Source organism: Leptonychotes weddellii, chromosome 1 (genome assembly GCF_054177405.1).
Source record: "Leptonychotes weddellii isolate Sample4059 chromosome 1, ASM5417740v2, whole genome shotgun sequence".
NCBI classification, from domain to species: domain Eukaryota; kingdom Metazoa; phylum Chordata; class Mammalia; order Carnivora; family Phocidae; genus Leptonychotes; species Leptonychotes weddellii.
The window spans coordinates 81,591,513-81,604,155 of NC_138369.1; the positions used below are offsets into that span (position 1 = coordinate 81,591,513).

Sequence of the window (12,643 nt, forward strand, 5' to 3'; positions counted from 1 at the left end):
TAGTTATGCAATGTTTGATGGACACATGGACGGATGGGGGGGGCGATGGCTGGGCAGGCAGGCCTGTGGGTGCTGCATCGTAAGGGCCACGGGCCCCCCACCCCTGGGTCAGGTTGTCCCGGGCAGCCCTGGGTCTTGGGTGGGGGAAACAGACCTGACCCCCAAGAGCCTCCTCTTGTTGCCACAGATCATCTGTCAGACCTGGCCCTACCTGAGCATGATCATGGAAAACAAGTTCCGGGAGAAACTCGAGCCCAAGATCCGGGAGAAGAGCGTCCACCTGAGGACCTTCACCTTCACCAAGCTCTACTTTGGACAAAAGGTGGGTGATGTCTCAGGAGGGGCAGCCTGTCTACCATGCAGTCTTTTCTCCGTCCCAGACCCTGCCTCAGGTCACTCGCCTGACTGAAAATATCCCAAGGGAGGCTCCCTGCGGACGCGGCCCCCACCTGCACTTTTCAGCCTCTCAGCCTCAGTGTAGACCCTGCACCCCCGCGTCCCAGCACCAACATGTCTGCAGGGTCAAAGGAGGCCTGGCTCCGAGAGAACAAAAAGGAAAGGTGGGAAATGAGTCCACTTTTCTTGAGCCAAATTTTGAAAACGTGCCATGCAGTAGAAGCCAGCCAGATACGAAAATGTACAAGTCGTGCTTGCTAAGGCATCAGTGAGGAAGAGCACACCTCTGTGGGGGGGGACAGTGCCTCAAAGCAGGGGACAGTTCTCCACCAGTCGATCGGTTCTGTCAGTTAGGGTTACAAGCCTCACACTACTTCTCTGAAGCTAATAGGTGACTCAGGATAGAAGAGGTTTGCGTTTGACATACCCAACATCATGTCCCTATTCTTGACGGCTTCCTACTCTACCCTCTTGCCCCACTTCTGCTGTCCCAAAGTGCCCCATTGATATGAGTCTTATTTTTGTCATTTCGCTCCGTCAGTAGAGCATGTGACTCTTGATCTAGGGATTGTGAGTTTGAGCCCCACGTTGGGCGTGGGGTTTACTTAAAAAGAACTGCATCCCGTGGGCAGAGGACTGCCTGAGGTCCATCCCTTGGTAAACCAGACACATTGGCATCTGGTCTGCTGAGGGACAGGCAGGTGTCAGAGCGCAGGCCAGCCTGCCCCGCTAGCCGCCTGAGTGGGGCGAGCAGCCTGCCAGGCCCATGGAGATTCTGGTCTGTGCCTCTCAGACTCAGCCAGGACTCGTTTGTCCCCGCATCTGTGAGTTCCTTTGTTCATTCCCTGCTTCATTCCTGTCGACTCACGGAGCATGGCTGTGTGCAGAGGCACCGTAGACAGAAATGGGTGTGACTGTGCCCCTGCCTTTGGGAAGGTCCCTGTCCTGTTACGGAGACACACAAACCGGTGGGCCACCACACGGCCGTGTACTCCGCGGAGCAGGAATGCGCAAACTCAGGAGTGGAGGGGTGTCGGGGGCTGTGGTCGTCCGGGAAGACTGCCGGGAGTGGGTGACGGCTAAGCCGGCATTCAGAGGACTCGGCAGACTGCTGTGTTTAGAGCAGAGCCCGATGCCTGTGGGATGTGGTGCTGTTGGGAAGCCATCCCTCGCCACAGCAGAAGCAGGCCCAGTGGCGACTCCAGGCTGCAGGAGGTCCCTTACAGCACCCCACTCGCCTCCCAGGCTTCTGCTGGCTTTTCTGGGTCTTTACCATCAAGGCCCTGGAGGCCAGGGTGGAGCCAGGTGCCATGCAGCCTGAAGTGCCTATGATTTGGAGGACCCCCTTAAAAAGAAGGACATAAAATTTGGGGCGCCTGGGTGGCTCAGTTGGTTAAGCGACTGCCTTCGGCTCAGGTCATGATCCTGGACTCCCTGGATCGAGTCCCGCATCGGGCTCCCTGCTCGGCAGGGAGTCTGCTTTGCCCTCTGACCCTATCCCGTCTCATGTATTCTCTCTCATTCTCTCTGTCTCAAATAAATAAATAAAATCTTTAAAAAAAAAAAAAAAAGGACATAAAATTTAAAATGTAAAATCAGGACAAAAATGAATATTAAGTAAATATGAGAAAGAATAGGAAAATAAACCACAGCAAATTAAACACTTTAAAAAGCTGACATATCGGGGCGCCTGGGTGGCTCCGTCGTTAAGTGTCTGCCTTCGGCTCAGGTCATGATCCCAGGGTCCTGGGATCGAGCTCCGCATCGGGCTCCCTGCTCGGCGGGAAGCCTGCTTCTCCCTCTCCCACTCCCCCTGCTTAAGCAGTGTTCCCTCTCTCGCTGTGTCTCTCTCTGTCAAATAAATAAATAAAATCTTTAAAAAAAAAAAAAAGCTGACATATGACACACATCACAAACTCTGGAAAAACCACGTGATGATTTTAATTAACTGCTCAAGATGTCCCTATATACCTTTTTTTTTTTTTAAGATTTTATTTATTTGACAGAGATATCACAAGTAGGCAGAGCGGCAGGCAGAGGGAGAGAATAAGCAGGCTCCTCACTGAGCAGAGAGCCCTACGCGGGGCTTGATCCCAGGACCCCTGGATCATGACCTGAGCCAAAGGCAGACGCTTAACCAACTGAGCCACCCAGGCTCCCCCCCATAATACCTTTTGCCCTGCATTTTTGGCTCTGTACTCTTTGATAAGCTTTTTATGTGACAGTGCATTTGTAAACGTCACTTTCTGTTTTTTTAAGACTTTATTTACTTGAGAGAGAGAGAGCACAGAGGCAGAGGGAGAAGCAGATTCCCCACTGAGCAGGGAGCCCCACGTGGGACTAGATCCCAGGACCCTGGGATCATGACCTGAGCCGAAGGCAAACGCTTAACTTAGCCATCCTGGTGCCCTGTAAATGTCACTTTCTAAAGAGAGAATAGAAAGATAATGGAATCTCCTCTAATATGGCTGATTAATTTTTTTTCTCCAACATTTCATTGTGAAAAATCTCAAACATACAGAAAATGTGAGAGTATTAGGCAGTGGACCCTCTGGATTGTATAACTGCTAACCTTTTGTTATATTTGCTTTAGCACATATCCACACATCTGCTTTTCCTCCTCACTTTTTTTAATGCATTTTAAACTAGATTGCAGACATTAGTAAACTTCACCTCTAATTACTTCATCATGCATATAACTCAAATTCAAATGATACTTTTTTTATTTTTAATAATCAGAGCCCACTCCAATGCCTACTAGCCTCCTGACAGGAGGCAAAAAAAGGAGTGGGGTGGGGGAGATTACTTAGGAGCTCAGCCCTCGGCCCCAGAGGCTAAGGGACCATGGCCCCGGTGTGGGACACTTTAATTTCTAGGGTCAGATCCCTGCCTTCTTCTCTTGCCCTTGGGGGGCCAACTCCGCCTCCTCCAAAGCATTCACTACCCTCGGTCTACCCAAGGAAGGCACTCCTGAAGTCCCCTGATCCCCATGTGACAGCAGGGGCTGCACCTCATCATACCGTACCCCACCATTGTCTCCTCTGCTGGGCTTCCAACCCATGAGGGCAGGCTCAGCCTGTCGTGCTCCTTACCTTCTCCCCAGTCTAATGCCTGGCATAGAGCAGGTGCTCTGTGAATATCTGTGGTAGGAGAGAGAAGGAAGGATGCATATCCTAGAAAAAGGGGAGGTATCATAGGTCCAAGGACAGACGGGCCACAGTGTGAATTTCTCTGTTTGTGCCCCATCCCAGGAGTGTAGTGGTCACGTTGTTATGGACAAAGCCAGTGCTGGGCAGGGGGCCAGCAGCCATCCCTTGCTGCGAGATCCCCGCTGACCTAGCCCTCTGGCCTCTCTTCCAGTGCCCCCGGGTCAACGGGGTCAAGGCGCACACTAATCAGCGCAACCGAAGACGGGTGGTCCTGGACCTGCAGATATGGTGAGCCCTCTTGCCTGTGCAGGCCAGGTGCAGGGGAGAGGGGAACACCGTGTGAGAACAGCCAGTTTGAAGATGGAGTAGCATAGTTACATTCTAATTTGGGGTCGGAAAGCACCTCACAGCACAACCGCCCCCCCCCACCCTGGGCTAGAGCACAAGGTCCCTGCTTGGGACGGGAAGAGTATCAGGAGAATGGATAGTCCCAGGGAAGCCGCTTCTGTTTGACCCCTCAGCCCAGGCCTCACTTCTCCCATAAGACTAGGCACCAGGCAGGCTCTGGGTCCCAAGGCCCAGGCCGCAGAGCTTTCTTGGGCTAGTCACCTGGAGGCTCAGGGCAGTCACCTGGAAGCTCAGACCAGCTGCCTTAAAGAGGATGCAGAAAGAGGGAGCAAGTACGACAAGAAGATGTGGGGACTTGTGGTAAGGCCCAGGGAGCTCTGAGCATAGGTTGTGAGAGATCTGTGGGAGAACTGGACTCTGGAGCCTAAGGAAAACAAGGATGCAAAGACACATGAGTGACTAGTTCGGTGGGTTGGGCAAAGGTACTTCTTTTGAAAGATATTTGTAGCAGGCTTGAGTCTGAGAGAAGGGACATTCAGTCCAGGAAGTCTTCCTGGAGGTGGTGACGTTTTAATTGTGCTTTAAAGGACCAAGGATTAGGGGTGCGTGGGTGGCTCAGTCGGTTGAGCATCCGGCTCTGTTTCGGCTCAGGTTATGATCTCACGGGTGTTGGGGTCCAGCTCTGCGCTCAGTGGGGACTCTGCTTGAAGATTCTCTCCCTCTGCCCTTCCCCGTGCTCGTGCTCTCTCTCTAAAATAAATCAATCTTAAAAAAAAAAGTAAAGGACCAAGGATCAACTGTGAAAGTTCCAGAACGTTGCAGTGTCTCATTTCCTGTCCTTAGCCCAGAGGCTGGCACTGAGAGCATATTGGGTAGATCGGAGCCCACTCTGGGAACACCCATCCCCATTTGGGGGACGTGTTGGGATGATGATGGCTATTGGGCACTCCTGGCTCCAAGGCTGTGCCACCAGATCCGCCAGGGTCACCTGGCACCCACTTAGCTTCTCAGCCAGCTCAGGCAGCCCCTGGGGTCCCTAGGTTGCCCCCCTTCCGGAGGGTACCCAGCATTTCTGTGACGTCCAGCCCCTCCACCTGTCCTGCAGATATTTGAAGGCTGCCCCCTCTCTCCCCTTCGTCTTCTCCTTCAGTCCTTTGATGGGGTCTTAGGATCTTTACCCTCAAAGGCACCCATTCTGGGCTCCCTGTGCCCATCGCTTGGTAAGAGCCGCCAGCTAGACCTGAGTCTTCAGGTTCCTGTGTCCCTGGGAAAGAGACCTAAGCAGAGACAGGGTTGGCACAGAGCAGCGGCAGAGGGATGGGTGGTATGTTCATCAAGAGCCCCTCCTTGACATCTGTGGGGTGTCGTGGGGCAAAGTGGTGCCCAGAGTCACTGGCCTTGTGGGCAGAGGATGTGCGTGGGGCACCTGGGTACAGGGACCTGGGGGCTGCCTCCCAGGGCTGGGCCTAGGTCAGTGTTGCTGCAGAGCTGAGAGAGGCTGAGGCTTTGGGGAGGCCAAAGCCAGGTGATGCAGGGCTCAGGCGTGGTGGCTGGCTGCCTGAGCCTGGGCTGTGTGGCCCTGGGCAAGTTTCCTGGTCTCTCTGAGCGGTGGACCTGCCCTTCCTCCCGGCCTTCCTTCTCCCTCCCCACTTTCAGCTACATTGGGGACTGTGAGATCAGTGTGGAGCTGCAGAAGATCCAGGCTGGTGTGAGTGGGATTCAGGTGCGTGGAACCTGGCGGCATTGCCCCCCCACCCTTCCTGCCTGGGTGGGGAGGCTGGGCAGGGGGAAGCCGGCTCTCACCGGAGCGGGCTGCAGAAAAGGTGAGGACATCACACACAGGCTGATAATGATCAAGGGGCTCCAGGCCCGATGTCACAGGCCCAGAAAGGAGTGACTGGGCTTTACCAACCTTCTGCTTGGCCCCGGGGCCCCACACCTGCCTCTGTTTGTTCAAGTCTCCCCAGGGAGACATGAGCTGCCCAGGGAAGGGCGAGATTCTGCTTATGGAGTAATGCAGAAGCCGTGCTTAGGAACGGGGTGGATCAAGGAGGGGGGGAGAGCCGTGGCAGAGGAGGAGTGCCGGCGCTGGGGCCCTGCTGGCTGGGCTGGCCGGAGATGGGGGCGAGGCTGCAGGCCCCTCAGGCCCAGCGCACCAGTGGACAGCAGTGGTGGCTAGCCCATGGCCCCTGGTAGCCAGCAGAGGGGTGGCAGCCCTGTGCAGGTTTCTGTCCCCCGCGTGTGGTTCCTGTTGCCACAGCAGGTGGCCCTGACATTTGGGGGCGGCATGGGCACAAGCGAGACAGCAGTGGCCTCGGCCGAGCGCGGCAGGTGCGGGGAGGAGGGAGGCTGAGGTGCAGTTTGCGCCCTCCGTTCCCATCCAGTTGCAGGGCACGCTGCGGGTCATCCTGGAGCCCCTCCTGGTGGACAAGCCCTTCGTGGGAGCCGTGACCGTGTTCTTCCTCCAAAAGCCGGTAGGTCCCGAGGAGGGACGCGGGCCCTGTTTCCCTGTGAGTAAGCACTCGCCTGCTGGGCCCCAGGTGCTGGTGTGAGTCCGAGGATGGAGCTGCCCAAACCAGCCTAGACCCGGGCACTCCACACTCCTCGTGTCCCGCCGTCTGAGGCAGCCTGAGGTGCACGACTCTGCGCTCCCCGAGAGCAGGAAGCAGCTCGCAAGAGCGGCTTGCCCGGGTCACACAGAGGGTCCAGGAGTGTGTCTCTCAGACCTCTCGGTCCAGGCCGGCCTGTGGCCCTGTGCACTGCTCCACTCCTGGCAGGTCCTGGCAGGGAGGCGGCAGGCCTGGCAGCCCCGGACATCCCAAGCCGAGGCCTGCGTAGGGCTGAGAGGTGCCCTCACCTGCCTGACACCCCTGTGGAGGTGCCCCCCGCAGCCGGCTGCGTTCTCCATGCTGGTGGGTGCCAGGGGCTTGGCAGAGGGACCTCAGCCTTGGGCTTCTGGCTGCTTCCAGTCTAACAGCCTCCCTCTGCCCCTGCAGCATCTGCAGATCAACTGGACAGGCCTGACCAACCTGTTGGATGCGCCAGGAATCAAGTGAGTGCGCCGCGGGAGCTGCCGGACGGACCCCGGAGTGGGGCCCTCTGTGCTGGGCAGCCCGTGACTGGCGCGGCACGGTGGCTGTGCCCTCCTGCCCGGGGCCCCGCGGGAGGAGTGGCGCTTGCACCAAGCTGTCCCTGCTCCGGCGGGAAGAGGGGTGGTGTGTCTGGAGAGGGAGCGGAAGGCTAACAGTGTTGCTTGGCCTCTGTGGGCAGGCGCTGCACCCAGAACGGGCACACACTGGCCAGAGGAGCTGTCCTGGGCGGGGGAGGCCGTGGGGGCTACTGAGAGCACAGGCTCTGGAACCACACCCGGCCAGACCAGGGTCCTGGCTCGGTCGCTCAGCGCTGTGTGATTTCAGACAATTTACTTTACCCCTCTGGGCTCTCCCTCCGTGAAAGGGGAGCCTGCTCCTTCTGTGTTGTGGTCCTGGGAGGACACTTAGGTGTGTGCGGTGGCACAGTGGGGTGGACACACACGATGGCCTCCCTTCAGCTGCACCCCATCCCCTCCCCGATCCAAGTGTGTGGTGAGACACCCACCAGCCCCTCCGCCCGCAGCCATGGTCGCAGGGGGCCGCTCTCCCAGCAGAGGCCAGTGAAGAGGAGCTGGTCCGGGAGATTCCACATTCCTGGGACTGGCTGCGGGGGCTGCTGCCCCCCGAGAGGAGCAGAGGAGGGCTCCGACCCCATGTGGACACATGTCCCCACGAGGGCAAGCTGGGGCTTACCGAGCTCAGGCACCTCCCCAGCCTGCAGGAAGGACCACCGGCCCCTCACCGGGGGTGTTCCCACTGATCCTGGCCCCCTGGAGTCAGAGAATCCAGTTGTACAGTGTGCCGTTTGGCAGATGTTTACTGAGTACTGCTGCCTGCTAGCCCTGCTCTCGGCACTATCCCTGCCCGTCTCCTGGGGAGATGGGGTCCGGCGGTAGAGAATTTTGATGGGATGTCCGGGAGTAGAAGGGCCACGGGAAGAAACCCGTAGCTACAATTACTGTGCACCAGGCGCTGTTCTCTGCACTTTGTGTGTTTTAACTCTCTTTGTAACAACCCTAGGAGGAAGTATTAATATCCTCAGTCTAGAGATGAGGAAACAGGTCCAGAGAAGTTAGCAACTTACCCAAGGTCACACAGCTCATGGGTCACGGAGCCAAGATTGGCACACAGGCTCCAGGTCACCCCTCTTAGCTGCCCCACTGTGATGCCTCAGAGAACAAAGATGGGGAAGAGGGTGGCCGGGGGCTGTCGAAATGTATGCCCCACATCCCCCCAGGCCAGGCAGGCTGGAGTCAGGGCTGTTCTCTCCCCCGCAGGGCCCACCCCGCCCACCAAGCTCTGCTCCTGGCTCTGGTTCTGGGGCTGGCTGGGGGGTAAGGTGACCTGGGGAAGGTAGTGCCGCCCCTCTACAGCTGGCCGTGCCCACTGTCCCCAGTGAGGTGTCAGACAGCCTGCTGGAGGACCTCATTGCCGCCCACCTGGTGCTGCCCAACCGTGTGACTGTGCCTGTGAAGAGGGGGCTGGATGTGACCACCCTGCTCTTCCCTCTGCCCTGCGTGAGTACCCACACTGGCCACGGAGCACTGGGCCCGGGATCGAGGGACACATAGGCTGGCGGAGGGAAGGCATTCTCACATGATGATTGTCTCCATCCGGTGGGAGCGTGGCATCCTCATTTTACTGGGTGAAGACAGGCTTGGGAAGGTTGACTGGCTTGCCCAAAGCCACCCATCTAAGGAGGGGCAGAGCCCAGGTGGCAATCCTTCCTGGATCCTGGCCCCCCTCTGCCGCCTGGGTTGGGGACTTTGGGTAGTCACCCCTGCCCCGAGGAAACTCCAGGAGACTCCTGTCCTTCCTTCAGGGACATGAAGCTCCCCGGACTCCATCATTTGGGGGTGGAAAGGATCCCTGGGATAAATTGGGAAGAATATTCAGTCAGCCTGGGACATGGGACTTTCTTGTGTGCTCAGCCCCACTGCCCCCTCTATCCTGGGCCCCGCTTGGGAGGCCTCTGAACACAGACACACGGCCTCCCTACAGAAGGTGCCCTTCGGGACGGGCAGTCAGGGCTCAGGAGAGGGGTACGTGCCCATTTCACCGTCAGCGCCAGGTATGAGGCATCGGCCTGCTCCAGCCGCACCCGGGTGAGGCCCGGGCTGGCCAGGGAGGCAGCGCACGCGTCCTCACAGTCTTCCCACAGTGACGCGTGGGCTTTATCCCACACTGTGTGTGGCAGTCTCAGAATAACAGCTCAATACCATCACTTGCATCACCATTACTGAAAACAGTCTGTCCTTGGGATATATCCCCAAGGCGTACTGGCAAGTGGCTCCGATTTAAACCCACTTGGAATAGTTCTGTGTGTTTGTGACGACTGGCCATGAATATTTAGATTGATTTGTTTCATTCCATTTTCTATTTTTAGGGCTTAATTTTGACCGTAACTTCCTTTTACCATCATGCAAAATATTTGCAAGCTTCCAAAATCCAATATAAAAAAACAAATTCTGTTTTAAGGAGTCTGGCTTCTGTCCCTTGTTCTCTCCACCTAACCTCCACCCTCCTCCTATAAGTAATGGTTTATCCTTCCACTGTTCCTTATTGATTTTCTAATATGAGCAGATGCACGTACAGTTGTGTGCGTATCTAATTATGGTCACGTTCCCCTTCTTTGATGGATGGCAGTGAACTACAGTTTTCTCCACCTTGCTTTTATCATTCCCTACGTCCTGGGCGCCCCTCAGTGACAGCGTAGACAGAGCCCTTCCTCCTCCAGCCGCACCATGCCCCGTGGGGTGAGTGGCTGTGTGTTACTGAGCTAGTTCTGAGCGCCAGTGAGTTGTGTCGGTCTTCCACAGTTACCGACAGTGCTGTCGTGAACAGCCTCCTACATGTCTTTTTATATTTTTACCAGTATCCTCTTAGAGCTAGAAGTGGGATTGCTGGGTCAAAGGGTAAATGAATGTGTATCTACTGATGTTTTTTTTTTCACTTTAATTCCAGTATGGTTAACATCCAGTGTTAGATTAGTTGCAGGTATATAGTGAAGTGACCCAGCAATTCAGCAATTCCTCAGCCGCTTATCGTGATAAGTGTACATGTATCTACTGGTATTTTAAAAAACAGTTCCAGGCAGGAGCCCTTACTGGCCCCATGAAGTGGGTTTCCTAATTCTTGTGCTCTGTTCTGCCTTAGAACAAAGCTTGAGGGGGAGGGGAGTCAGTGCGGGGCCTTTATGAGCACAGGGACCCACTGCCCACAGCAGGCAGTGCCCATAGGGGTGTGTACCCCTGGGTGTCAGAAAGAAATGACTAGAACTTGCTCTACATGCAGGTTAGAGAGAGGGTGGGGAGCACAGGAGAAAACCTCCTCGGATGGTGGTGGTTGGCACTGGAGGAAATGGCTGCAGTTGAACAAGCCAGTCCCATGGCAGGTTGGGAGGGCCCGCAAGGTGGGCAGGGTGTCGTGATGCAGCGGACAGAGCCCTGGGCCCTGCCATCACTTGCTGTACGGCTTTGGCGGGGACACTGCCGTAGCTGGCTTCTGTCTCCCATCTAGACATGGAGAAAGTGGGGTGGGCCTGGGGTGATGTCTGATGGCTTCGGCCCCGACGCTACGGGCCTGGAGGGCTGCCACAGCCCAGGAAGCGGCTGTGAGCCCTGGGCTGGGGCATTTTCCAGGGAGTGCTCAGAGTCCACTTGCTGGAGGCCGAGCAGCTGGCTCAGAAGGACAGCTTCCTAGGGGTCCGAGGCAAGTCAGACCCCTACGCCAAGGTGAGCATTGGCCTACAGCATTTCCGGAGTAGGACCATCTACAAGAACCTGAACCCCATCTGGAATGAGGTATTTGAGGTGAGGGTCTCCTGGCTTCTTCTGATGCCCTCCAGGCTCCATGCTGGGTCATGCTGGGTCCAAACAAGGGAGGGCCTCACATACCCATGGGGCAACACTGGGCCCAAGGCGTGGGCCTAGTTCCCACATCCACCAGGCTTCCAGAGCGGGGCTAATGTGGCCCTGCTGGAGGGACAGCTCATAGGTGCATTCCCACCTCCCTTCCCCACCAGTCAGCTTTGTTGGAATTTTTCAGACCAGAGTATAAGACAGAACCTCAGAGTCGGTTCTGCCCAAATCCTCTCAATCTCCCCTGCCAGAGCCTGACGCCAGGAGCTTAAAGTTCTCCCTTAAATTCACCCACAATCGCTACTACTTGAAGAGGAGTACCCACAGCCTGTTTAGCGCTCCAGAAGCTGCGGGCCCCGTGCAGAACACCCAGTAGCCACCGTCCCCTGAGCACCCACCCTAATCCTCCCCGTCCTGCCAGAGGGCATCACTCCCTTCTTAGAGGTGGGGTTCTCCAAAGGCACCGGAAGGCAGGAACCTGCCCAGGGCTCTGAACTGGCAGGTGGCAGAGCTGGAATTTGGCTCCCCTTGGTTCATGCTCGAGCCCTGCTCCATCAGCCATTGTGGCCTGCAGACCAAGTCACCTGTGTCTCCTTCCAGTTTGTAGTGTATGAAGTCCCTGGGCAGGACCTGGAGGTGGACCTATATGACGAGGATCCCGACAGGGACGACTTCCTGGGCAGGTGAAGAGGAGGGCTGAGCTGGGTCCCAAGGGCGTTGGGCTGGGCCTTGGGACACAGCAGCCCTGCTTCCACCACTCAGTGACCTGCACCCCTGGGCTTGGTTACTGTGACACGGTGACTGTGTTAGGCAACTGGCTCCGTTGTTCTACGTTCCTGCCGCTGACCTCCTTCCTAGAAGTCTTCTGAGTGCCCAGCCCTGAGCTGGACTTTGGGGATACCGAGGACCCCAAGGTTTGTGTACCGTGGCTCGGCTTCCTGCACTCCTGATGATGATGCACCCAGAATCCCCATTTGGAGCAGTCGTAGGGGCAAGCTGGCATGGATGGGCAGGTCCCCAGTGCCAAGGAGCCCTGGCCACTTGCTCTGGGGCAGAACCCAAACTCAGGGCTGTGGGAGGACTGAAATGGCTATGCTGGGGCTGGCTATAGAAATTTCAAATTTACATGTCTTTTGGCCCGTTAGCCCCACTTCCAGGAATCTCCTGGAATGCTCCGCAATGAGCAGAACTGTGGTGGCGAAACATCAATAGTCCAGCCTCAGAGGATACTGGCTGAATATTTGAATAAATTTGCCATTGCCAAACTACAGAATATTCTGCAGCTTTTAAAAATGATGAGTAGTAGGATCTATGTGCATTGACATGGAGGACGCCAGTATGGGGGAGAAAGCAGCTGGAAGTGGCTTGTGCAGTCTGATTCATTTCTCCAGGGAGGACCCTCGAGTGTGTGTGTGAGCACAGAGAAGGGCATGGAAGCTCACAGCAGGCTGTTCTCACTGCTCATCTCAGGGGGTTGAGATGAGGAGGCAGAAAAGAGTTTTACCCAAATTTTCACACTGCTGTATTGTTTAGCTTGTTTCCATGAACATGTAATTGTAAAAGCAGAAACAAAGCAAAGTGGGAGGGGCATGATCTGACAGCCTAAGAAACAGCTCACCACCAGATGTTATTTTTCTTTTTATCTTAATGGAAAAAGCTGCAGTTTTTGTATTGTTGCAAGTTAGAAGTGTGGCTTGTAGTTCGTGTTGTGACTGATTTCGAGTGTGTTCTGAGCTCAAGCACATTTCTAATGGCTACACAGTCTCCCCGCCGGCTGTCGGGAGCTCCCGTTTGGGCC

The 12,643-nt window shown here is 56.1% G+C and overlaps 1 protein-coding gene across 4 annotated transcripts in view; it reads left to right on the forward strand.

Moving 5' to 3' along the window:
• Window positions 1–12,643, forward strand: part of ESYT3 (extended synaptotagmin 3) — a 50,093-nt gene that overhangs the window by 20,699 nt on the left and 16,751 nt on the right. For 3 of the 4 annotated variants that reach the window (XR_014147219.1, XM_081826946.1, XM_081826957.1), the window contains exons 3-10: window positions 188–322; window positions 3,757–3,833; window positions 5,550–5,616; window positions 6,278–6,367; window positions 6,890–6,945; window positions 8,382–8,502; window positions 10,627–10,797; window positions 11,446–11,528. Coding sequence is in view for 3 of the 4 variants with exons in the window: in XM_081826946.1 (XP_081683072.1) it covers window positions 188–322; window positions 3,757–3,833; window positions 5,550–5,616; window positions 6,278–6,367; window positions 6,890–6,945; window positions 8,382–8,502; window positions 10,627–10,797; window positions 11,446–11,528 (800 nt within the window). In the remaining variant the exon portion in view is untranslated. The remainder of the gene's footprint in view (window positions 1–187; window positions 323–3,756; window positions 3,834–5,549; window positions 5,617–6,277; window positions 6,368–6,889; window positions 6,946–8,381; window positions 8,503–10,626; window positions 10,798–11,445; window positions 11,529–12,643) is intronic. The other variant, XM_081826953.1, reaches the window with a different exon arrangement.